General features: G+C 41.0%; 1 protein-coding gene across 1 annotated transcript in view; it reads left to right on the top strand.

Annotated features, from left to right (window-relative positions):
* The window catches only part of colq (collagen-like tail subunit (single strand of homotrimer) of asymmetric acetylcholinesterase), a 68,921-nt gene that overhangs the window by 6,078 nt on the left and 38,052 nt on the right, over positions 1 to 24,791 (top strand). The window contains 6 exon segments of the mRNA XM_052016628.1: positions 11,191 to 11,300; positions 13,544 to 13,645; positions 20,755 to 20,799; positions 20,945 to 20,971; positions 21,805 to 21,876; positions 23,495 to 23,557. Of these exon segments, the coding sequence (XP_051872588.1) occupies positions 11,191 to 11,300; positions 13,544 to 13,645; positions 20,755 to 20,799; positions 20,945 to 20,971; positions 21,805 to 21,876; positions 23,495 to 23,557 (419 nt within the window).

Raw genomic sequence — 24,791 nt, 5'->3', positions numbered from 1 at the left:
TTCAGAAAGGAAGTCTTGGATTGTAAACAAGTATGAAGGTATCTCTTGCCCATGGCCCTGGATAGTATATCCAAGTGCATTCAGGAGCAATAGAACCAGAAGCAGCCAATTTACCTGCAACACAATTATGCTTCAGTATTCATGGTTGAAGAAGCAACTATGCCTTAGCTCAATGCAGCCAGAAATGTTAATACACTGTTGTGATCAGACTTCAGTCTTAAATCTTTCTGACCTTGTTGCATGGAATGTGTGCTGACTAGTAGTGGGGTGAAAAGTTTTAATTTAAAACGGAGAGCAGGGATGTATAAGAATCCCATGGACCCGTTCCACAGAGTATGTTTCCACAAAAGTAAAGGCTCATGGCTCCCTCCTGTCAGCTCAGGTTTTGCGGACATGTACAACACTCGAGAAACAAAGAACAGAGAGAGACATGGGTACATGCTTTGGTGCTTGCTCCACAGCCTCAACTTCCCCCATATTCTGCATTCAGGACTCTGCTTTTAATAACACAATGATTTATTCTTGGCATCAGGACCTTCAGCACATTCCAAATGCCGCAAAGTATGTCACTATGTTAGTTGCTGGTTATATTCACTTCAAGAACTCAAGAACATGAGAAATAGGAGTAGGCAGTCCAGGAATAATCTAGTCAAAAATGCAAAGAAGGCAATGAAAATAAATGGTGTGTCTACGTTCATCAAAGCTGAGTGGAAAAGGGAAAGGCATATAACTAGTAACAAAATTACAGTGATCTTTTACACACACAATGACTTTATTTCATCAGTGACAGAATCATGGGAAGCCTGAGTTGGTGATAGAAAAAATTGTGCCCTGCTATGAAGAAATCATATTGTTTGTTTTAATCTTGTAGAGAGTGTCACAGGATGTCCATTGGGATGATCCGTCCTATCCCCTTGGCTTGCACCAAAATGGACACTCAAAATTTGGAAAATTAGTGGGTGTTCCATTTGGTGATTCACACCTCACAATGAGTAGTCAGCAGTGAATGAGACAGCTTTGGAGGGCCCACAACAGTTTCTGGGGGAAGGGCGTTGGGGCAGTGGGTATGCTGTGTGGAGAGGAGCACTGGTTTGTGAAGGGGTGGAGTTTTCTTCGAGCTCAGCTCAATAGCTTGTCCCGATGAAGGGTCTCGACCCGAAACGTCGACTGTTTATTTCCCTCCGTAGATGCTGCCTGACCTGCTGAGTTCCACCAGCATTTTGTGTGTGTTGCTCCAGATTCCAGCTTCTGCAGAATCTCTTGTGTCTCAGTAGCTTGAATACTGAATTCTGGGGATGTCATGGAGAAGTGAGATGCTAGTTATGCTTCAACAGTTTAGCCAAGAACTGACTGATGTGCCATGCATATTGTGGACCATGTTAGAAAGGATGGATGAGTCCAAATCCAGTTTCTTGACGAATGGTGTCGCAGAGAATTATGGTTGCCTGCCCGTGAAGGAGTAGTTACCACGATGGACCTCTAGGCAGGAGTCCATGCAGGCTAAGGCTGTACAGGGGACATCTGCTACCTTGGACACAATAACAGAGAGCTTAACCATGGCTTTACTCACCTTCCTGGTCTGCAACAAAGGGATTGAAGTGAAGTGACAATATACCACAAAAGGGATGATGTTGAAGGGGACCATGGAAACGGAAAATTGACTTAAAGCTTTTCCATTTCTTGCCTGTTGCTTTTCTGGCCAATAAGTGACATAAGACGATAAGATACAGGAGCAGAATTAGACCATTCAGCCCATCGAGTCTGCTCCACCATTCAATCATGGCTGATTTTTTTTTCAACCCCATTCTCCTGCCTTCTCCGTGTAACCCTTAACCCCTTTACCAATCTAGAACCTATCAATCTCTACCTTAAATACACCTGATGACTTGGCCTCCACAGCCCTCTGTGGCAACAAATCCCACAGGTTCACCACCCTCGAGCTGAAGAAATTCCTCCTCATCTCAGTTTTAAAGGGACGTCCCTTTATTCTGAGGCGGTGCCCTCGGATCCTAGACTCTCCCACTGATGGAAACATCCTCTCCACATCCACTCCATCCAGGCCTTTCAGTGTCACCAAAGAGCATCTCCTACTTGCATAGGGGAGGTAGAATAATTTTTGCCCGGGTCATCATGGGCTGTGAAACGCAGAGGTGTGGCCAAAATCGCCTCAGCCGACAGGGTCAGGATGTGAATGGTTTGCCTCTCCCTCTGCTGAACCAGACAGGATTCGCCATTAGAAACAGAAGGAAACATACTGCCAAGAAATTGTATTTCACAAAGAAATGGATACCTAATGAAGGTTATATTGTTAACCTATAAACAACAGACCAAACAGCATTAGTTTGCATAGTTTCTTATATAGGAGTCCATTCGACCCATTGAATACATACTAGTTCTCTCATCTTCCTATAACTATTTTTCCTTATTGCCCATTTAACACCCTGCCTCTCTTCCTCCACCATCAGATTCTCCCACCATCACAAAGGGTAATTTACAATAGCCATATAAAACCTACAAGTCAGCACTTCTTTGGGACGTGGAAGGAAACCAAAATTGCCAAGCGAAGCCCACAGAGTCACAGGGAGAACATGCAAACTCCACACAGAGAGCACCGGAGATCAGGATCAAGCCTGTGTTGCTGGTGTTTTGATGCAGCACCATTATCTGCTCTGCCACCTTGTTCTGTATCTTGCCCATTATTGCACCTTGAGTGTCACTTCTTGAGCCTAATGGACAGGCACGGTAGTGCAGCGGTTAGCATAACGCTATTACAGCGCCAGCGACCCGGGTTCAATTCCGGCCACTGTCTGTAAGGAGTTTGTACGTTCTCCCCGTGTCTGCGTGGGTTTCCTCCGGGTGCTCTGGTTTCCTCCCATGTTCCAAAGACGTACGAGTCAGGAATTTGTGGGCATGCTATGTTGGCGCCGGAAGCGTGGCGACACTTACGGGCTGCCCCCAGAACACATACAAAAGACGTATTTCACTGTGTGTTTCAATGTACATGTGACTAATAAAGATATCTAAATCTAATGAAGAATGTCAGGTCATGGGATATATTGGGCTTGAAGTGGCTACACAACTGAACGACTTTTTAGTGTAAAGGGAGGGAGTGATTGGAACAGACTGCTTAATCCTTTTCATACTCCTCTATATTCATCTTATCCAAAGAGCAGCTACATTGTTCACCACTTGCAGTCCTTCTGACTGTAAAATATTGGGGAGCATTTGGGGCTTAACAGTGATTCTGGAGTAGGCAAGTTCTCAAGAGAATCTCCAGACCTGGAAAGCCGCATGAAGCAGATTTTCAGCATTCAACCTGATGGTCATGTGGCTCTCCTCTGCCTGATTGGTGAGGTTCCTCAAAGATATCATGAGCTCAATTTGAGATGGGTGTCCCTTGTATCCTTCCAGTGAATCTGACACATGTCTATGAGGAGTTCTTTCTGTGCCTAAGCGTCTTCTGTCCATTGACAGAATAATATCCCTCACAGCTTATTAAAGTTCCGGGTTAATAGTCGGTTAGTCAACTGATAAACACCAAAATTATTTAATGTCTCTTTCCTGTTTTAGTTCACATTGTAGGCCGAGCAGAAATTCATGACCTTAATTATATTTTCAGCCCTCTCTTTCAGTTATGCCTGGCTGCTCAATTTTCATTTGCAATATCGATCCAGAAAATAGATCACTATTGTATTAAGATAACCTGCAGCCTCTCACATTTCACTGCACAGTTCTCCATCAGTCAACTTGTACCCTGAATTGGAAATCAGTAAGTCATCACCTTACCTGCAGTAGTGTACAACACTTCTCTGTGTATGTAATTTTATTTGCATTTTCCCATTCCATTTATTTTCCACTATGTAGCAGCTTGTATCCTCTCTGTTCATTACACATGTAAGGTAAATAACATCATTAGTTTCAGCAGAGGGAGAAAATCAACTTTCTGGCATGTTTCATAGATTCATAGAGTCATACAGCATTGAAGAAAGCCAGCACCATGTCCATGAGGACCCATCTGTAATTAATCCCATCTTCAAGTACTTGCCCCATAGTCATCTGTGCCGAGGAGATTCAGGTGCTCATGTAGACAATTCTTAAATGCTGTCAGCGTCTCTGTTCCACTACTTTCTCAGCCAGTGTGTTCCAGGTACTCATACTCTCTGGGTGAAGAAGGTCCCCTCAGATCCCTCTAGTCTCTTGCCCTTACCCTAAATCTTTGTCCTCAAGTTTTATCTACCTCTGATATAGGGAATAGTTTTCTGCAGTCTACCCTATGTATACTTCTCACGATTTTATTCACCTCTTAACCTCCTTTGCTCCAGGGAGAACAGACCCAACTTATCCAATCTCCCCTCATAACTGAACTGCTCCATTCCAGGCAACATCCTGGTGAATCACCTCTGCACTTTCTCAGCACTCTCACATCCCTCCTACAGTGTGGGTGACCAGAACTGTACACAGTACTCCATCTGAGGTCTGATCAATGTTTTGTAATGTTGGAGCATAACCTCCCTGCTCTTGTATTCAATGCCCCAGTTATTGAAGGGCAACATCCCCCGTGCTGCCTTAACCACATTATCTACCTTTAATAGTCACTTTAAAGTTTCTTTGGACTCGTACCTCTGTTCCTCAATACTCCCTAGGACCCTGCTCATTAGTACTCCCAAAATGCATCACCTCACATTCATCTGGATTAAACTCCATCTGCCATTTCTCAGCCCATTTCACCATTGAATCAACATCACCCTGTAGTCTAAGACAACCCTCCACTCTGTCAAGAACTCCATCAATCTTCATGCCATCTGCGAACTTGCTGATCGTGCCTCCTATGTTCACATCCAAGTCATTCATGTATGTTACAAACAGCAAGGGTCTGAGCACTGATCACTGTATAACACCACTACTCACAGGCATCCAATCACAAAAACAACTCTCTACTATCACCCTCTGTCTCCTATTGCCAAGCCAAGTTTGGATCCAATTCACCCATGGGCCCTCATCTTTTGGGCCAGTGATCCATGTGGGACCTTGTCAGGGTGCAGAGGAGATTTACAAGGATGCTGCCTGGAATGCGGAGCATGCCTTATGTAAGCAGGTTGAGGGAACTCGGCCTTTTCTCCTTGGAGAGACGGAGGATGAGGGGGGACATGATAGAAGTGTATAAGATGTTGAGAGGTATTGATCGGGTTTTCCCCAGGGGGGAAATGGTGGCCACAAGAGGACATAGGTTTAAGGTGCTGGGGAGTAGATATAGAGGAGATGTCAGGGGTAAGTTTTTTACTCAGAGAGTGGTGAGTGCGTGGAATGGGCTGCCGGAAATGGTGGTGGAGGCTGATACGATAGGGTCTTTCAAGAGACTATTAGATAGGTATCTGGAGCTGAGGGCTATGGGTAAGGCTAGTAATTTCTAGGGTAGGGACATGTTTGGCACAGCTTTGTGGGCCAAAGGGCCTGAATTGTGCTGTAATTGTTCTATGTTTTATGTTCTAAAGGCCTCACTGAAGTCCCTGTGAACTGTATATACTGCACTGCCCTCATCAATAAACTTTGTTCTCTCTTCAAAAAGTTAATTTAGATTGTTCAGACAGGATCTGCCCTTGACAAAGCCATGCTGGCTATTTCTGATCAGTTCTGGCCTTTCCAAGTGATCTTTAATCCCGTCCTTCAGAACTTTTTTCCAATAACTTCCCTGCTACTGATGTAAGGCTCACAGGTCTGTAATTACTATACTATTCCCTGCTACCCTTCTTGTAAAAGCGGGGGACCACATTTGCTGTCCTCCTGTTATGTTGCAGGAAGACTCAAGGAAAGTTCATATCCAAGGAAACATTTCAACTTTAGATTTTGGTGAAAAATACCTGGTAGCATTAGAGATGTAACATAGAACATAGAACAGTACAGCCCTTTGGCCCATGATGTTGTGCTGACCTATATAAACACCTACTCCCTGATCAATCTAACCCTTCCCTCCTACACAGCCCATAACCCTCCATTTTACTTTCTTCCATGTGCCTATCTAAGGGTCTTTTAAACGTCCCTATTGTATCAGCCTCTAACACCACCCCTGGCAGTGCGCTCCAGGTACTCTATGTGAACAAAAACCTACCTCTGACATCTCCCCTAAACTTTACTCCTCTGACCTTAAACAGATGTCCTCTGGTATTGGCCATTGCCGCCCTGGGGAAAAGGCGCTGGCTGTCCACTCTATCTATGCCCCTCATAATCCTATACACCTCTATCAAGTCGCCTCTCATCCTCCATCGCTCCAAAGAGAAAAGCCCTAGCTCGCTCAACCTTTCCTCATAAGACATGTTCTCTAATCCAGGTGGCATTCTGGTAAATCTCCTCTGCACCCTTTCTAAAGCTTCCACATCTTTCTTATAATGAAATAAAAATATTTTAAGATAAGATTTCTTTATTAGTCACATGTACATCGAAACACACAGTGAAATACATTTTTTGTGTCAAGTGTTCTGGGGGCAGCCTGCAAGTGTCGCCACGCTTCCGGCACCAACATAGCACGCCCACAACTTCCTAACCCGTACCTCTTTGGAATGTGGGAGGAAACCGGAGCACCCGGAGGAAACCCACGCAGACACGGGGAGAACGTATAAACTCCTGACAGACAGCGGCTGGAATTGAATCCGGGTCGCTGGTGCTGTAATAGTGTTGCGCTGACCGCTACACTACCGGAATCCACATCTGGGGGATGAACTGTATCAACTGTACTAACATTTTTATTAATGTGGATCTGCATTATGCAACCAAATCACATTGTAATACCTGACAATGCTGACAGACTAACCACTTACAAAACTGAAGCAACAAGCAACAAAGGTTTTCATTTATGATGAGGTAATAATGTGAAACTACTTTCAGAGTGGAATGAACATTGTAGACTTGTTCCATTATTCATTTAGATCATAGCTGATCTTTAACTCAATTCCAATTTATCTATGTTCATTTGATATCTCATGATATCCTTCAAATGAAGATCCATTGATTTCAGTCTTGAAAAATTAATCCAGCATCACAGCCTTTTGAGAGAATGAGTTGCGTATAGACACTCCTGAAAATTGTTCCTTGATTTCACTCCTATGTGGTCCAGCTACAGGTCCTCCCCAGCCTATAAATGCCCAGCTTCAATACAGCCTGTACATATGAATGAACATTTGAGAGACAGCAGATTGGTTTTGCCAGCCGCTGTGTGGCTGCAGGCATCTTCTGCCACCAGTGAACTTGGTTCCAACTTGCAAACTGTTCATGTAACGAACAGTTCACCAGAATGGAGCCCTGCCGTAACCTGGGACCAATATAATTAACCGATGCGCACAGTGGAGTAGATATTCTGAAATTGTGTCAATGCCAAAGTACCTGCCATTATATCAACACAACTCGGAAAATTAAGAAATAATCCATCCGTACAACAGAAACCCTGTAAAGTGTAAATGACTCTTCCTGTCAATGTCTATTAATGGACAATGAAAGTTTCCTGTGAGTGTGGAATAAATTCCTGTTTCTGAATATTGACTTCAATTATTTCTTCAAAGTTCCCGCAAAACTTATTGTTACAAAACACGACTGAAGTGAAACCTTTCATCAAAACAAACTGTTGAATCCAGCCTTTTTTCAGCCACTGGTATTTTACATTGTCAAATCCCACACATTTTAATGGCCTCTCCCTCAATATAAGCAAAGCAGCTGGCCATTGACTTCAGGAAGCGGAGTGGAATACCTGCCCCTGTCTGTATCAGTGGTGCTGAGGTGGAGATGGTTGAGAGCTTCAAGTTTCTAGGTAGAAATATCACCAATAATTTGTCCTGGACCAGCCACATTGACGCTATGGCCAAGAAGCACACCAACACTTCTACTCCCCCAGAAGGGCAAAGAAATTTGGCACGTCTCCCATGACTGTTACCAATTTTTACAGATGGACCAGAGAAAGCATTCTATTGGATACGTCACAGCTTGGTACGGCAAATGTTCTGCCTGAGACTACAAGAAATTGCAGAGAGTTGTGAATGCAGCCCAGTCTATCACAAAAACCAGCCTGTCCTCCATTGACTCTGCTGCTTCGGGAAAGCAGCCCACATAATCAACGACCCCTCCCACCACAGTCATTCTGTCTTCTGTCCTCTTCTGTCGGGCAGAAGATACAAAAGCTTGAAAGTACGTTTCACCAGACTCGAGGGCAGCTTCTATCCTCCTGTTATCAGACTCTTGAATGGACTTCTCGTACACTAAAGATGAATTCTTGATCTCCTAATCTACCTCATCTTGGGTCTTGCACTTTATTTGTTTACCTGCACTGCACTTTTCTAGAGCCTCTACACTATATTCTGCAATCTGTTTTGTTTTACTACCTCAATGTGCATGATCTGCCCGGATGGCACGCAAACAAAATCTTTCACTGTATTTTGGGTACACGTGACAATAATAAACCAATGTTAGTTCCTGTTGGGTTCTGACGTTCATATAATCATAGTATTAGTAGTGTACAATTGGATTCATTTTGGAAATGTGTGTTAGGTTGTATTAAAAAAATGAATTACATAATCCCACCTGTTACACAAAGATGTGTGAGAAAATGAAATTAATTGTGAAAGCATAAAACTTCTGAGATAAACTAAAATTTAATACAATGATGTTCAAATTAATCTCTGTCAATTGAAAGATTGAACTAAACTATGTTCACCAACTGATCAAATACTTTCCCGAGTTCAGAAGAATGAGAGGTGGTTTAATTGAAACATACAAAGCCCTTAGAAGGTTTGATAGGGTAGATGCAAAGTTGATTTTCTCCTGGTTGGGATGTCCAGAACCAGAGGTCTCAGTTTCAAATTAAGGGGTTGTTCGCTCAGGACAGAGGTGAGAAAAAGTTTCTTCCTCTGGGGGCTGTGGCAGCTCAGTTGTTGAGTGATTGATAGTCTTTTAGATATTAAAGGAATCAAGGGGTATGTGGCCACCACAGCAAAATGGCATTGAGGTGAAAGATCAACCACGATCTTATTGAATTACAAAGCAGGTGCATGAGGCAGAATAGCCTACTCCTACTTCAATGTTTTATGTTCTTCTGTAACATCTCCAGGTTTTATTTCTGCACTGTAACTTTAAATGCAGCTGAGATCGTATGTATATCACACACTACATCTGCTATGTAGCTTGTAGGTTCAAAAACCAAAAAATGAAATGAATTACAATTGAATTGTGATGACAGATTCCAACTTGCTTAACTTCTGGGTTTCATCCATGAACTTTCACTCACTTTAACTCCAAAACCCCTTTATATTTTTATCAGGACCTCTGTCTCATTATCCCTGATAAACAGGGGATTGACCATGCTCTTTGAGTGTATGTTTTGTAGGTGCAGATCTTCTTCTATGCTCTGCCTAAATCTTGGAACTCCTGAACTGAAATGTAAGAGGTTATGAATCACTGGATCAGATTTCCACTTTTGTTATAACATTTACGCCTAGGAATTGGACATTTCCCAAGGGTATGGTTTCTGAGAATAAAAGAAATTGCAGATGCTGGAAATCTGAAATTAAAATGAAAAATACTGGAAATACGCAACACATCAGGCTGCATTTGTGGAGAGACAAAGTAACGTTTCAGGTTGATAAGTTTCTGACCTTGTATTTGTTAGGTATGTGTCTGGTCCTGTTAGTTCCATTGAAAATATGATTCCTTGTTTCTGGTGAAAGGCCATTGGTATGAAATGTTAATCACAGATGCTGCCTTATCTGCTGAGTATTCCAAGCAGTTTCTATTCCCTTTCTGCTTTTTTAAATTAATACCTGTAGAAGTATATCGTTTTGAGAAAAAAGTAAATATCCTGATCCCAGTTGCTACATAAGTAATTTTAAAACTTACATAAATCAAGGGATTTTCTCTTTTGGAAATGCGACTGATACAATTGTATATCACAAACACACAAATTCTGCAGATGCTGGAATCCGGAGCAATACACAGAAAGTGCTGGAGGAACTCAGCAGGTCAGGCAGCATCCAGTCGATGTTTCAGGCCGAAACCCTTCATCAGGACTGGAAAGGAAGAGGGCAGTAGCCAGAATAAGAAGGTGGGGGGAGGGGAGGGGGAGGAACACATGCAGGTGATAGGTGAGTTCAGGTGAGAGGGGGATAGTAGGTGGGTGGGGGTAGAAGATGTAATACGCATTTTTATCTGCAAAAAGTTGTCAACAGGGCCAGCATTTATAGCCCACCCATGGTTATCATTGGGCTTTCCAGGAATTTGCCTTAGGGGCAATTAAGTAGCTGTAAACCTCTCCCCAGTCACCATAATATGGAGGACACGGTAATGTTCCATGCCCCTGCTGCTCCTATCTTGCAGATGGTAAAGGCTATGGATTTCAGGGATCTATTCTAAGAAGCCTTGGTGAGTAATTGCAGTGTGTCTAATGTCATGACTGAGGCACCATTCGAGCATGCTTCTTTGTTCTGGATGGAGTTGAACTTCTTGAGTGTTTTTGGAGCTATACTTACCCAGGCAAGTGGAGAGTATTCCATCACATTCCTGATATTTGCCTTGCAACTGGTGGAAAGGCTTTGGGATGGCAGGAGATGAGTCACTCAATGAGTTTCTGATCTTCTCTTGAGCACTGATGTGCCCAGTCTAGTTAATTTCATTGCAAATGTGGGTTCCAAGTTGCACTACAGTGGAAATTGAAGCCAGTGACATTGAAATGTGCAAAGTGTGAACCAGAGGATTGAATTTCTCTAAACAATAATCCCTGCAGTTATGATGGGTGGACACTCATGGCAGCCTGTCACCGCCGCTTATCTCCACTTCATGTTTTCGAAATGGTTCACCAAGCAGACTTGAACAAAAATAACGATGGCCCTTAATCCTCAAACTTCAAGACTTAATTATCAGAAAATTAGCTTGTCAATTTTACATATAAATGTAATTGAATATTCCGAATAGTGGATAAATCCATGATTTTATATGGATCAATACTAATTTGAAGACTTCTACTGCTGTGTTGTATAATCGAGTTGACTTAGCATGACTACTTATTGATCAGGACAAGATAGGCATTAAAATTTATGTTGCTTGCTTGCATTGCTTTGTTCAAATTCTTGAATTTGTTGTTCCTTAAATTGAGGAGTATTGAGTTGTAACGTTAACCCCAGTAAGATGCTGTTTAATTATATTTTCTTTGCAATGTAGCATTGGCACCAGTGGAACACAAAAACGGAAGCATTAACAAATGCTGTCTTCTGACCCCTCCGCCACCCCCGATGTTTCCGCCACCCGTCTTCAGGGAAAACAAAAGTCTTGTGAGTACCGTCAAGTTCCTTGGTGACATATCCGCTCTACTATCATTGCATGATGCTCGACTGCCCCCAGCTACACTGTTAGCTTGAGCATTGAAATGCTGTTAGAATTTTCATCAAGAACTCATATCTCATTAAAATAACTGCTGAAGAGATCACCCACAACAAATTTTAATAACAAAGTATTCAGAATACAAAACAATCTGTACAACGACAGTTTATCCATCCTGATCCTGACCCAGAATTATTTTGCTTTACTTTTCTTTGACATAAAACTAGAACTGCAGAAAATACTCTGCAAATCAGGCAGCATCCACAGGGAGAGAAACAAAATTAACTTGCCAGATTAAGGGCCGTTCATCTGACCTGCTGAGTATTTTTGGCATTTTCTGGGTTTGTTTTCAGATTTTCAGCATCTGCAGCTTTTTGCTGTTCAGATATTTTGTTGGTACCTATGTTGCCAGATCAATCAAGGTAGAGGAAAGAAGAAATATGCGAACACTAAATGTTAGTATGCCACAATTCCACAAAAAATCCTCTCAGTACAAGTCCCTTTAACTGTTACTTTGCAGGATCATGGGGCATTTCCTGGGGTAAATTCAGGAATATTCGTACAAGTCAGATTTGGCACAGTTAAATAAAAGTGAATAACTGTAATAAAAGTAAATGACTGCTGATGCTGTAAATATGAAAGACAAACTGCAGATGCTCTAAGGGCAGCAGATAGAGAAACAGGCAACATATTAGGTCTGTTCATAAGAAATGGAAGGAATTAAAGATCTAATAGTCTAGGAGCAACTACACATCTAGGGGAAAATGTGGAGAGGTGGTTGAGTAAAAGATAGGGGTGGTTGAGTAAAGTATAGGGAGGTGGTCTGTGAGGCGGGTGAGGGGAGGAAGTAAATTGGTTTATTATTGTCATATGTACCGAGGTACAGTGAAAAACTGTTTTGCAACCCATCCATACAGATTGTTTCATCACATCAGTACAAGGGAAAAGCAGTAATAGAATGCAGAATATAGTGTCACAGAGCAAGTGCAGTGCAGGCAGAAAATAAGGTGCAAGGCCATGATGAGGTAGATTGTGAGGTCAAGAGTCCATCAATAAAAAAGCAGGTAGTGTTTGGTGATGTGTTATTGGGATTTTAAATAATTTCAATATCTCTATCAGCTGAAATATATAACTGCTTCATGTTTAATATATGTATTCAGTGGTTTATATTGCCAAGTTGATGCTATTGCCAAATTGAAGTCTGTACAGACTAAACAATCTTTTGAGATTTGTCTTTTTTTCTGAGAGGAAGTTTGCCATTGCTTTTCCCCCTCATTACATTTTTCATGTCCTTCCTTCGTTGGGAACGGTTCCATGAGACATTCACATCCATGTTCTGTCTTCACGTGTGTGCAGGATAGTTTTCAATGAGAAGGATATTTGATCCAGGCAAGAGATAACTCAGCACAGAGTAGCATTTGATTTTACGGTCTGGACAGTGTAGTAATCAACTGAGCTATCTCAATTGTGTGGATTGTCTATTGAAACCTCCATCTGTTTAAGCTGGATTTCCTGTTCAGGATTCTGATATACCCTGTCAGGAATTAGTTCGAAATATGTCTGTACACTAAGCCAAATTTTAGTCAGGAGAGAGTTTATCCAAATCATTTTCTTATGATTACTGTAGAACTGGAATCACTAAACATTTTGTTTCTAAGAGCTGTTTAGTCACATACCTTGGAAAGCCAGACACCATGAATCAATGACTGATCACCTAACTTACTCTTTAATTACCTTGTATCTCCCCTACTATTTTCAAGTTGGTGGAGTCTGATATCACAGACTGTAATTGGTGGGTTATTATTGTACTTGGGCTGCTGAATTTCCTGGGAAAATTCCAGCAAGCATTGTGTGCTCATAAGGTTTCTCCAAATTTTTGTTCATTAATTAAAACAGTTAGATAGTTGACTGGCTTTGCTCCGGGGTCTTAAAGTGCACACTTGATTTTACTTTGTGCACTGTGCCCAGATGATCCAATGTGGCCTGGTTCTGTAATATAATGCTCTGTCCTCAGGTCTTCTTTTGAGACTCATGATATTTGGAAGTAATTTTGCATTGCATGTCATTGGGCTGACCAATGAGCTAAATTCAAATGAGAATGGTGAGTCCTTTATACTACCTGAACATCTTTTGAAATAACTAATTTATTTGGAATAACAACGTATGACTTTTTTCTTGATTTTGCTTTCCTCAGGAAGAAGTAAATTTGAAGAACTCACCCTTGGAAATAAAGTCAAATGAATCTTCATGTAACATAACAGGTATAATTGGTCCTCCTGGACCCATAGGTCCCCAGGTAAGATTAATAGACAGTTTGGGATGAAAGAAATCATTTGAATATAAATTTTTTGTCTAAATTTGCATTATTTTAAAGTAACCCAAAGCACATCCATTTGATTTCATCCATACTCAGCAACCCACAGCTCATGCCAACCACCTCCATATTTCTCCCTAAGGATCCATTGCTTTCCTTTATATCTTTGCTATCTCCCTTGGATTAATCTTACTGAATAAACCAAAAAAATGTCAGCCAACTGCAAATGTGCTTTTGTGCCTCAATAGATGTGAAGGGGTCAGTTATATTTGGATTATACAGGTAGATAAAGGAAGACTCGGTCCACATTTTGTGTATTGTGCTGAAGTGAGCAATCAAACTGTAGGACTGGAAGCTCTCAAGTTGCCAAAGTGCAGAAGCCCCAAGTTTGATTCGAGCTTAAAACTAGTTGAATATAATTTACTGGTAAATACACTTAGTCAGTATTATACAGTATTCCTTAAGGACACATCTGCAGAGGAACTATTTCATGATACAATGACTAATAAGTCTGTCTCTTTTTGTAGTAGCAGAAATTACTATTGGGAGACAATTTGATGTTCACTGGGAGTATTTGCATCTGATTGGCACAACAAAAAATGTATTTATCAGTATCAACTAGCATTGATAATAAATAGTGGTCTTCTGAAAACAAATATGTCTGATGAATCCATTGGGGGGGGGGCTTTCCATTCTGGGTCACTAGCAGTAAATGCACATGAGAACAGCAGGCTTCACACATTCTGTTCTTTTGAAATCAATGGAGCCAGAAGTCTCAAAGTTGAGAACGACCTATGGCCAAATGTCTCACGTCTTTAGAATTTGTGAATCAGGACAAACTTCTCCGCTAACCTTGAAAGGTATAAGTACTAGAGATACCATTCAATAGACAAGTACTGCCTGGTCTGCTGAGTTCCTCCAGCATCATTGTGTTTTTCATCAAGGTATAAGTACTATTTGTCCACTGATTAAAGTCAGGTGCGTAAACATCATGAATTACGTCCCAAAGTAGAATTCCCAAATAGACATTTCTTTTGATGCCAAGCTCATGTGAGAAAAAAGTCATTTTTGCCTGCTTATTTATATTTTTGTAAAATATGAGTTTTCTGTGCTTATTTATTTGTAAGAAATATGTGTCTGTAAACAATTGAAACCCAGTTAAGTTTGTTGTTGATATTTTTAGGGCAACTGCTTCACTGTTTAATAATGGATTGTTGAACTATTCAGACAATGGTGCAATCTGTCCACCTGTCACTTCCAATGATCACCTCCCAGCTTCTTACATAAGATATCTTTATTCATCACATGTACATTGAAACACACACTGAAATGGATCTTTTGCGTAGAGTGTTCTGGGGGCAGCCCGCAAGTGTCACTATGCTTCTGGCGCCAACATGGCATTGCCACAACTTCCTAACTTGTACACCTTTGGAATGCGGGAGGAAACCAGAGCACCCGGAGGAAACCCACACAGACATGGGGAGAGCATACAAACTCCTTACAGACAGCGGCTGGAATTGAACCTGGGTTGCTGGCACTGTAATAGCGTTGTGCTAACCACTACACTACTGTGCCTGCCCACTCTCCCTCTCCCCCATCTGCCAATCATCCTCCTCTCACCTGCATCCACCTATCATCTGCCAGCTCTTGCTCCACCCCCTCCCCCCATCTTTTTATACTGGCTATCTCCCCTCTTTGCAGTCCCAATGAAGGGTCCCGACCCGAAACGTTGACTGTCCATTTCCCTCCATCGATCCTGCCTGACCCGCCGAGTTCCTCCAGCACTTTGTGTGTTGCTCCAGATTTCCAGCATCTGCAGACTCTCTTGTGTCTCCAATAGTGCAATCTTTGCTTTTCTGCTTTTATAATAAAAAATTATTGCTTTAGATTGTAATTATGCTCACCTACCAGTGATGATGTTGGAGCATTTTAGTTTTATATCTCACAGGCACCTTTTCATTTACATTGTACGTCTGCTTCCCTGCTTGCTGAATTCCCATAGGTTTTATTATTGAATTGCAATGATTGAAAATTGTATTTTCATTCTATTAAATTTCTATTTGAAAATGTATCAAGAACATCTATGTCAGGTATTCATTATGGCTATATCCATTACAAATTAACTTCACGAACAAGCTGTAATAGTTACACCAGTAGTGGTCCACTTCTCTGTTAAATCTGTCAGAAGAAGTAGCAACAGAAACCAGCCATACTGCCCCTTGAGCCTGCTCATCCATTCAATAAGATCATGACTGACTCTTTACCTCCAATCTACGTTTTTTACCTCATCCCCATTTCCTTTGATTCCCTTACCTGACATCCTGCTGAAAGTAAACTTGAATATACTATTGGAGCATTCACAACCCTCAAGGGTGGAAAATTCCCAAGATTTACAACCCCCTTGGTGCAGACATTTCAATTCTAAAGGAGAAATCCCTTACTGTGAGATTGTGTCTCCTAGTTCCAGATCTACCCTGGAGAAAACAGCTTTCCCAGAACTATCCCATCACTCCTTTTGTATGTTTCAAAGAAATTCCCTCTCATTCTTCTAAACTCCAATGAAAATTAGCAAACTTTACTCAATCTGTCCGCATTGTAAAGCTCCCTCATTTCAGGAATAATTCCAGTAAATCCATGTTGCACTACCTTCAACTTATGTATCTCCTTCCTTAGGTAAGAAAACAAAAACTGCACACAGCACTTTCACCAAAGCTGCTTATAATTTCAGAAAGATTTATATTCCAGCCCTTCCACAGTAAATGCCAACACATGATTTGCTGCCTTTAATTGTCTGTTGTACCATTATGTTAACTTTTTTTGTTTCCGGAACCAGCTCACTAAGATCTCTCTGTACACTGGAGACACAAGAGATGGCAGAATCTGGAATCCAGAGCAAGAAACAACTTGCTAGAGAAACTCAGCTGGTCTGTTGATGCACTGATTTCCTCCAGCATTTTATTGTTGCTCCCTCTGTACATTTATTATCATTTTACTGGTGTTACTGTAGTTTCCATTCTTCTTGCCAAGGTGAATAGCCTCATGCTTTCCCACATTATGCTTCTGTCTCGAAATTCTGGTGCGCCCTTGTTGGTGCGCTGGACAGTTGTAGGTCCAATGTGATCAAATACATTGCTGGAGATGGGAGGGAAGAGGGAAGCATGCAGTTCCGATTGGGTTGATAATCAGGTAAGAGGTGGGGAGAGGGCAGGGTCAATGGAGATTGGGGGCTCATCAGAGGCCTTGGGAACACTGTGCTGACTGGGGAGATGGGGAGATCCATGGGTGGGGGAAACATTCAGTGTCTTGATGGGGGGAAGGAACGGAAGGGTAAAATATATGAATCCTTAAAAGCTGGAACATGCTCACAATCTGGTGCTTCTTTGTGGAGATTTAGCTGCTCTAGGAATGCCACACTCGAGTTACACCTGGGACAGGATAGTCTAGTTTTCTCAAGAACATTGCATGTGCAGTGACGTAATTCAATACATTCTGACATAACAAATATCACACTGACATGTAACTCACACTAAGAAACACTCAGTAAAAATACCCCAAAAATAGTAGCGATAAAGATACATTTGTGGAGCTGTCAATCATGTAGCACTGTATAATCTTCTAGTCTTCCATCTTCTATTTTCTACCAAATCACAAAGTCTATAACCTCTTAGACTCATTGTGTCCTTCTCACAGCTCACTGTTACATTTAGCCTTGCATTATCAGCAAGCTTGTGTCTATCCGACTAAGTCACTAATATAGATTATAAATAGCTGAAAGTGTAATAACAAGCTGTGAGGCACCCCACCAGTAATCTCTGAAAAACCTGTTCATTTCTACTCTTTGGTTTCTGTCCAGTAACCAATCATCTATCATCTATTATTGCTCAAGTTGTGAGCCTTTATGTAATGACCTTTTGGTTTCACTAAATTGCCTTTTGAAACTCAAGATGTACTGTTTCCACTGTTTTGCCTCTACGTATCCAACTAACTACACCCTGAGACAATTATTAGATTTGACAAAGACCATTTCCCACATAGCGTTCAGTTAAAATGCAGCTATGTTAATCTGGTGGTTAGGCATTCCTTAGCAAATCCACACACTGCCTTCCAGGTGGCTCTGTCTCAAATATTAGGAACCAATTTTAGCTCAGCCCATGCAATATAAATGAACCATAGTGAAATTAAAATAGTTTGACTGAATTTAATGGCTCTAAGGTGATGCACACTTAAGTGAGAAGACAAAGATTTGGCAAATGGAGTAATAAAACAATGCCAATTTTCCGCTCTGCTGGAAACATAACAAAGAAGCATGTTACCTAAATGGTGAGAGGTTGTAGACCTCTGAGGTGCAAAGAGATCTGGGTGCTCCAGTGCATGATTTGCTAAAGAACTGGTGTGCTGGTGGATATTACTGGTTATTGCTGGGAGAAATGAATATAAAGGTAGAGAGCGAAAAAAAAATCTGCTGGGGGGACTCAGCACGTCGGGCAGCATCCGTGGAGGGAAAGGGATAGTCAACGTTTTGGATTGAGACTCTGCGTTGACCTGAAACATTAACTCTGTTTCTTACTCCATAAATGTTGACTGATGTGTTGAGTGGTTCCAGAGTTTTCTGTTTTTATTTTTATGAGACTAATACCTGGACTGGGAATGTTACCTCCTGAGGAAAGGTTGAACAGACCAGGCTTGTATTCACTGGAGTTTAGAACAGTGAGAAGGGACTTGATTCAAGCGTGTAAGATCACTGAGGCATTTTGGTAGATTGGATGTGGAAAGGATGTTTTCTCTTGGTGGAGAATCTAAACTAGGAGCCTTCGTTTGAAAATAAGGGGTTGCCTATTTAAGGCAGAGATGAGGGAATTTATTTTCTCTCAGAGTCTTAAGAATATGTAGAAGTCCTAAAAATGGTGTTTGGGGGGAGTGTGGAAGAGGAGCTAGGAGCAGAGTATTTGACTATTTTTAAGGCAGAGGTAGATAGTTTCCTGATCCGCAAGAGGGTGAAAGATTACCACGCATGGACAGGCATGTGAAGTTGAGCTTAAGCGATAATAGTAAGAAGCAGAACAGGTTTGGGGAGCCAAGTGGTTAACTCCTGCTTTTAATTTGTATGTTTGCAAGTCCCTTTATCCCCATCTCTTTTTCAGCTGTAAAGTGATTTTATTCTGCAAAATATCCAACCTAACCTAATCTAATTCATCTAACTGCAGTCCCATTATAATTGTATAGCTTGCTTCTAATCCTCTGCCATTTGATAAGATCTGATATGAAAGCATCTTTCTAAACTGGATATTAATTGTTGAAGATTGTCTTTGTTGCAGTTACATTATGGATATGTCCAGTGTTACCTGTATTTATTTTACATAGGAGTTCTTCAACAAGTACCAAAATAAATTGTAACAGAAAAATCTAATTGCCATTTTTTAAAAACTAAAATAAATATGGATGAAAACATAAGGGAAAAGCTATAGCTCTTAAAACATAATATCAGTCAAAAAGATAAAATAATAGTGATTGAATAAACCACTGTATTAGAAATCATTATTTTTTCCCTTAACACATCAGGAGATTAACTAGTCTCCACAATAACTTCCAATAATCTAAATTCAATAAAAATCAATTTTAAAAATAATATAATCCATAAGAATAGAAATCAGTTTTGGTGAGTAACATATTTGTATAACTATCCTCAGGCCATTAGTTTAATAGAGGAAATGGCCTGAAACATAATTAGCTTTTGCCAGCAGTTCCATGGAGAATAGCTACTATGGTGTTCTTCACATGTCAGACCGTGCCTTACGTCCATGGCTATGCACTGTAGTGCAGACATCGGGGAAGGTGGAGGTCAGATACCGGCGAACTGTATTTTGCATCTGGTCTCTCAGGTTAACATGAGGAATGGCTAGCATATGAAGAGCAGCCCCATTCATTTGAATGGGATCCAAATGCTAAGTTCAAGTAAAATGGTTTGTTTTTTTATTAATTTCATTGAATCTTAAAGTTTTTAATCAGTTTATATTCCCCTAACTGTTTTTTAACAATTTAGTTTGTTTAAAATTACATAAATATTGATTTTGAATGTTTCTGATCAGTTTAAAAATGTTTTGACATCAGTAAGTTGTCTAAAAGCCATCAGGGACAAGGCCTTGAGTTCTGCCACCTGAGTCCAGTTATTACTCACAGACTACTCTAGTTTGTAAATTTTGTAAATGAGTTAATTTATTGTCTATTTATCCATTTATTGGGATCTGGATGTTGCAAGCAAAACTATTGCCTATCCTTAATTGTCCTTGAAAATGTGGTTGAGAAATACCTTCTCGAACTGCTGCACTCCTTCTGATGAAGGTATTTCTTTTGTGCTTTTGGGAAGGAAGTTTCAGATTGTAGACCCAGTGATGATGAAGGATGTCAATGTACTTCCAAGTCAGGTGGTTTGTGACTTGGAGGGGAATAAGTAGGTGATGGTGTTCCCATGCACCTGCTACCTTGGTCCTTGATGGTAAATGTCACAAGTTTGGGACGTGCATTGGAGTAGTCCAGTTGAGTAACTGTAGTGCATTTTGGCTGTGCCAGGTAAATGCCCAGCTGCTGAAACATCCAATTGCACTGTACTGTGGCTGCAAAACAACAAATTACATGTCATATAAGTCAGTGATAATAAACCTGATTCTGAATTGATTTTTCTCATAAGTTCATGGGGGCTAACAGGATAATTACTAATGGTCCAGATTTTGCATTCAAGTTTGAAGAGATGCTACTGGCCTTGGAAAAATGCTACACACAGACATTTAGTGGGTTGTGTGAAATCGTTATCTTCCAATATAAATTTAAATCAGTCTGGGAGCAGTGAAGTCATTGAGCAGTCAAAGTAGTTAATCAGACTGAAAAATTCTCAGACATCAAAAAAGAAGTAAAAAGCCTTGGTTATAATTAAATTCGACTCATTTTGCAGGAAGATGTGCATTTTAAATTGGCATCATGGTCAGCCCAGACATTGGGGGTCAAAGGACCTGTTTCTCTGCTGTACTGTTCCTATGATCTATATACACACAATTATAATGTTTGAAATTTGCCATTAACCTTTGTTGCACCAACAGGGTCCACGAGGAATTCAAGGGATTATGGGACCAAAAGGAGCAAATGTAAGTGTGTGTGATTGCCCAACCCAAATTTGCTGAGCCCATAATTTGTGGTTTACATTGTAAGTGACATAAACTAATCATAGCCATCATTTTGCAAACTCGGCAAGAAACAGATATCAATCGAGTGTGTTTCTGTCCCTTTCAGGGAGAAATTGGAAGACCAGGAAGAAAAGTAAGGACCAGGTGTAGAACAAAACTTTTCACTGGTTTCTGCAGTCCCTCTATGATTGGAGACTGCATGCGATCTCACAGAAAAAATGCTCAACATTGCATTGCTGATAGCAAAGTCACTCCCCCCTTGCCTTCTAATTCGTAAAGTGAAGTGACTTAGAAAGTTAAATCATTGGTATTACTCCATATTTCATTTTCACATACTTTTAGTTTGAAAAAATGGTGCACATTTATTTTAGCTGTTCACTATTTGTATAAAAGGTGCAATCTAATTGAGTTTCTAAGAACCAGTCTTCCTGCTTTTTTTTCTGCACGACCTTCAGACTTCGAATCCTCGTGTCTCAGTGCCCAGGGCACAGAGTCATAGAGCAATACAGCACGGATACAGGCCCTTCAGCCCAACCAGTCCATGCCGACCACGGTGCCCACCCAGCTAGTCCCAATTTCCTGCTTTAGGCCCATATCCCTCTAAGCCCCGCCCCTCCATATGCCTATCCAAGTGCTTCTCAAATGATACCATTGTACCTGCCTCAACCACTTCCTCTGACATCTTGTTCCATTGGTGCTTTTACCATGAAACTGTTTGATTTGTGCTCCACTGCATTAACAATAGAATGCTTCGCTCTCTTTGCCTAACAACAAGTGGAAGTGAATTACTGGATGTATGAATGTACTCTGAGTAAATACATGCTCTGGCAGAGCCAACTATTACTGTATTTTTTGTGGCTGATTCAAAAAAAGATCGTGCGATCAAGAAGCTTTTAATGTATCTGTTTTACTGACTTTTCTGTCAAATAAAGAGATGGGACTGATCTGTAAATGTTTACCTCCAAGGGCAGTACAGGTTTACCAGGCCCCCGTGGGATGCCAGGCTCAGTCGGATCTCCGGGACCAATTGGGCCCAAGGTAAGGGATGCTCGTTTCTCATGTTGAGGTAGACTCATGGCAACACACACGTGTAAATATTGCCTTCCTCCTAGACTTATGAAGGCCAGACAAAATGTTAAACCCAAATTATCAGTCCGGTTAATCCAACAAGTGTATTTGTTTACAAAACAATCAAACTCATTCAGCCAAGAAGTCTAATTTCAAGTGCTCTTTGACAAACAGCTGACTGGATCTTTGGCCAAAATGGAAAAGTTTAAAAATATAATTTGGACTCCCTGGGAACCTTTTTTTGAGTTCATTGCTGAGCAGCTGACCTTTTCAATGGCTGTGACCTCATCGTTTTCTGAGGCGCTACAACACAGCTGCAATGCCACTTTTCAAATTCATTCTGTCTGTTAAATGTTGACCTTTAGATGAAAGGTGGATTATAAAGCTGTAATTTAAGCCAAAGTGTCTGACGGCATCATAAACTACAACAGCAGAGGCTTGGCACTGAATCAGTGCTGACCGTTTGTTATTCCAGATAGTCATAGAGTCATTCAGCATGGAAGCTGGCCCTTCAGCCCATTGAGTCCATGCCAGCCATCAAGTATACTCCTGCCACACCAATCCCATTTTATTCTCCTCATATTCCCATCAACTCCTCCTAGATCCTCCCAGTCATCTACACACCAGGGGGAATTTACAGCGGACAGTCAAACTACCATCCTGCACACATCTTTGGTATGCGGAAGGAAACCCATGGAGTCATATGGAGAACAATGCAAACTCCACACAGGCAGCAGCAGGGGTCGGCATTGAACCCAGGTCGCTGGAGGTGTGAGGCAGCAGTTCGACCAGATCTGTCACTATTCCACCCACTGTATTTTATGCAGTTTTTCACTGTTGTGTGCTGAGTACAGAAGGTGATTGAGTGCATTATCCTCCTAATGGAGAGACCTTCTTGTTGATGAAAGCAGTCACCTGTTCATTTACAGTTCATGTGGAGGCAGTAAAATACCATGACCATAAGCTAACGTTATTGATTACTATGAATAAAGGATCAGTTAAATACTGTGCTGTTTCCAAATGGTGTAACAAGGGATAGCAGTGGGGGTGGAGTTATATCATGAGTGATTGTCTGGGCACCACAAAAACCTTCTGGGGTTTGGCTTCATCCTATTAAGATCTTGGTTCCATCTCAATGGGACAGAAGAGCTGAATCATCCTCCTTCCACTATCCCCAGTGCCGTCCATCAGGATGAGCAAGCTACCTGTTGATGCTCATTCAGTAACGGCAGTTCTGCAAAATTATCTGTATATTGCCCAATCACGTAAATTAGTTGGCCCACTGGCTAATTCCAGCGAATAAGTGCCAGACTTGTAATGTTTAACAGTCCAAATCCTGGAACCAGGATTGTGGCAGTTTACTGCACTTCAATGCCGCTTACGTAATGGCATCACAATTTTGAAGACAATAAGTGCTTACCAATTACTTTTCAACTGAAGATAATATCACTTTATTATTACAAAGCAAGAACAGACTTTGCAGTGAATTATATTTTGCAGTCCCCTGGGTATGTTGGTCAGTCTCTGTTTAATTTCAATTCAAAAGTTAGGCTAATTTACAATGACTAATTCTGTTTCTTATTTTAAGGGTGAAATGGGTGATATTGGATTAACAGGATTGCCAGGTGCTCGAGGACCAATGGGGCCCAAGGTTTGTATTATTCACTTCTTGAGTATATCTTGTGCCAGGATGCTTAGCTTGCCACCCACTAATTGAAAGAAATCAAACCTCAAGTGAATGCATCATTTTGGAATTAAGCCTGGTTGTGTAGGAGAGGACATTAGATTTATTTTGCTGTCAGGTGGGACGCCGCTGATGTGATTATTACGAAGATTTTTCTTTCATTTTCATTGCAAAAGACCACTCAAGCTGTTACTCTCTGTGAACCAGATTATACCTTTATGTATAACATATACTAACAAAGCATTTTTCAGGGTAGAGAATAAATCCTCTGCATAATGAGGCACTTTTCTCCTAGCCTTGAATTGTTTCTACTAGTTTTTGGATACTGGAAGGACAACATTTTATCAGTCAATGCAATTTAAATTGTATTGGAAGTTGCAGTTAAAGAAGAGCTTCATTTGGTTATAACATTTCTAGCAGGTCTGCTCAAATACAGACATAACTAAGTTTGCTATATTTTGCTGATTCTTGTTATCTTAAATAACAAGTGGCAACTGTAGCCTGAAAATTATTCATGCATTTTATCTAACTACAATGAGAACTCCATCTTCAGTGAAGCACCAGCACAGAGGTACAAGGCAAGTTTTTTATTGTTCATTATTCTCAGGCAGAATGTATTTCTGGCAAGGTCAGCATTTAATTTCCATCCCTAATTGACTTTAAGTAGGTGGTAGTGCGCTGCCTTGAACTGCTGCAGTTTTTGCACATCCTCCCATAAGATACCCCCATTGTACCGTTGGGTAAGGGGCCTGGAATTTTGACCCAGTAGCATTGAAGGAAAGGCAATATATTTCCAAACTCAGATAATGAGTAATTTAGAGAGAAAATTAGAGCTAGTGATAATCCCTATCCCTGGTGTCGAGATTGGAAAATAATGAGGAATGTATTAGAAGCTCTGAGCTGCCGCAGTGCATCTTGAAAATGGTGCACCATGAATTGGTAGTGGGGGATGTGAATGCATTGGATGGTATCTTGGTTGTCAGTCCAGGTAGCTGATTTGTTCAGGATGATGTTAACATTCTTGAGCTTTGTTGAAGTTGCACTCATCCAGCAACTGGAGAGTATTCCATCCCATTGACCTGTTCTTGGAGCCAGAATGTTTTTATAACGAGCCACATAAATACTGTGATTCCAAAAGCAGGTAAGGACAAGAACAATTATGTCCTGAATAATGGCGACAGCCAACTCACAGTCGGTGAGA

Source organism: Pristis pectinata, chromosome 5 (assembly GCF_009764475.1).
Source record: "Pristis pectinata isolate sPriPec2 chromosome 5, sPriPec2.1.pri, whole genome shotgun sequence".
NCBI classification, from domain to species: Eukaryota; Metazoa; Chordata; class Chondrichthyes; order Rhinopristiformes; family Pristidae; genus Pristis; species Pristis pectinata.
The sequence above is the reverse complement of the archived record's forward strand: the minus strand, read 5'-3'. Positions and strand labels throughout refer to the sequence as shown.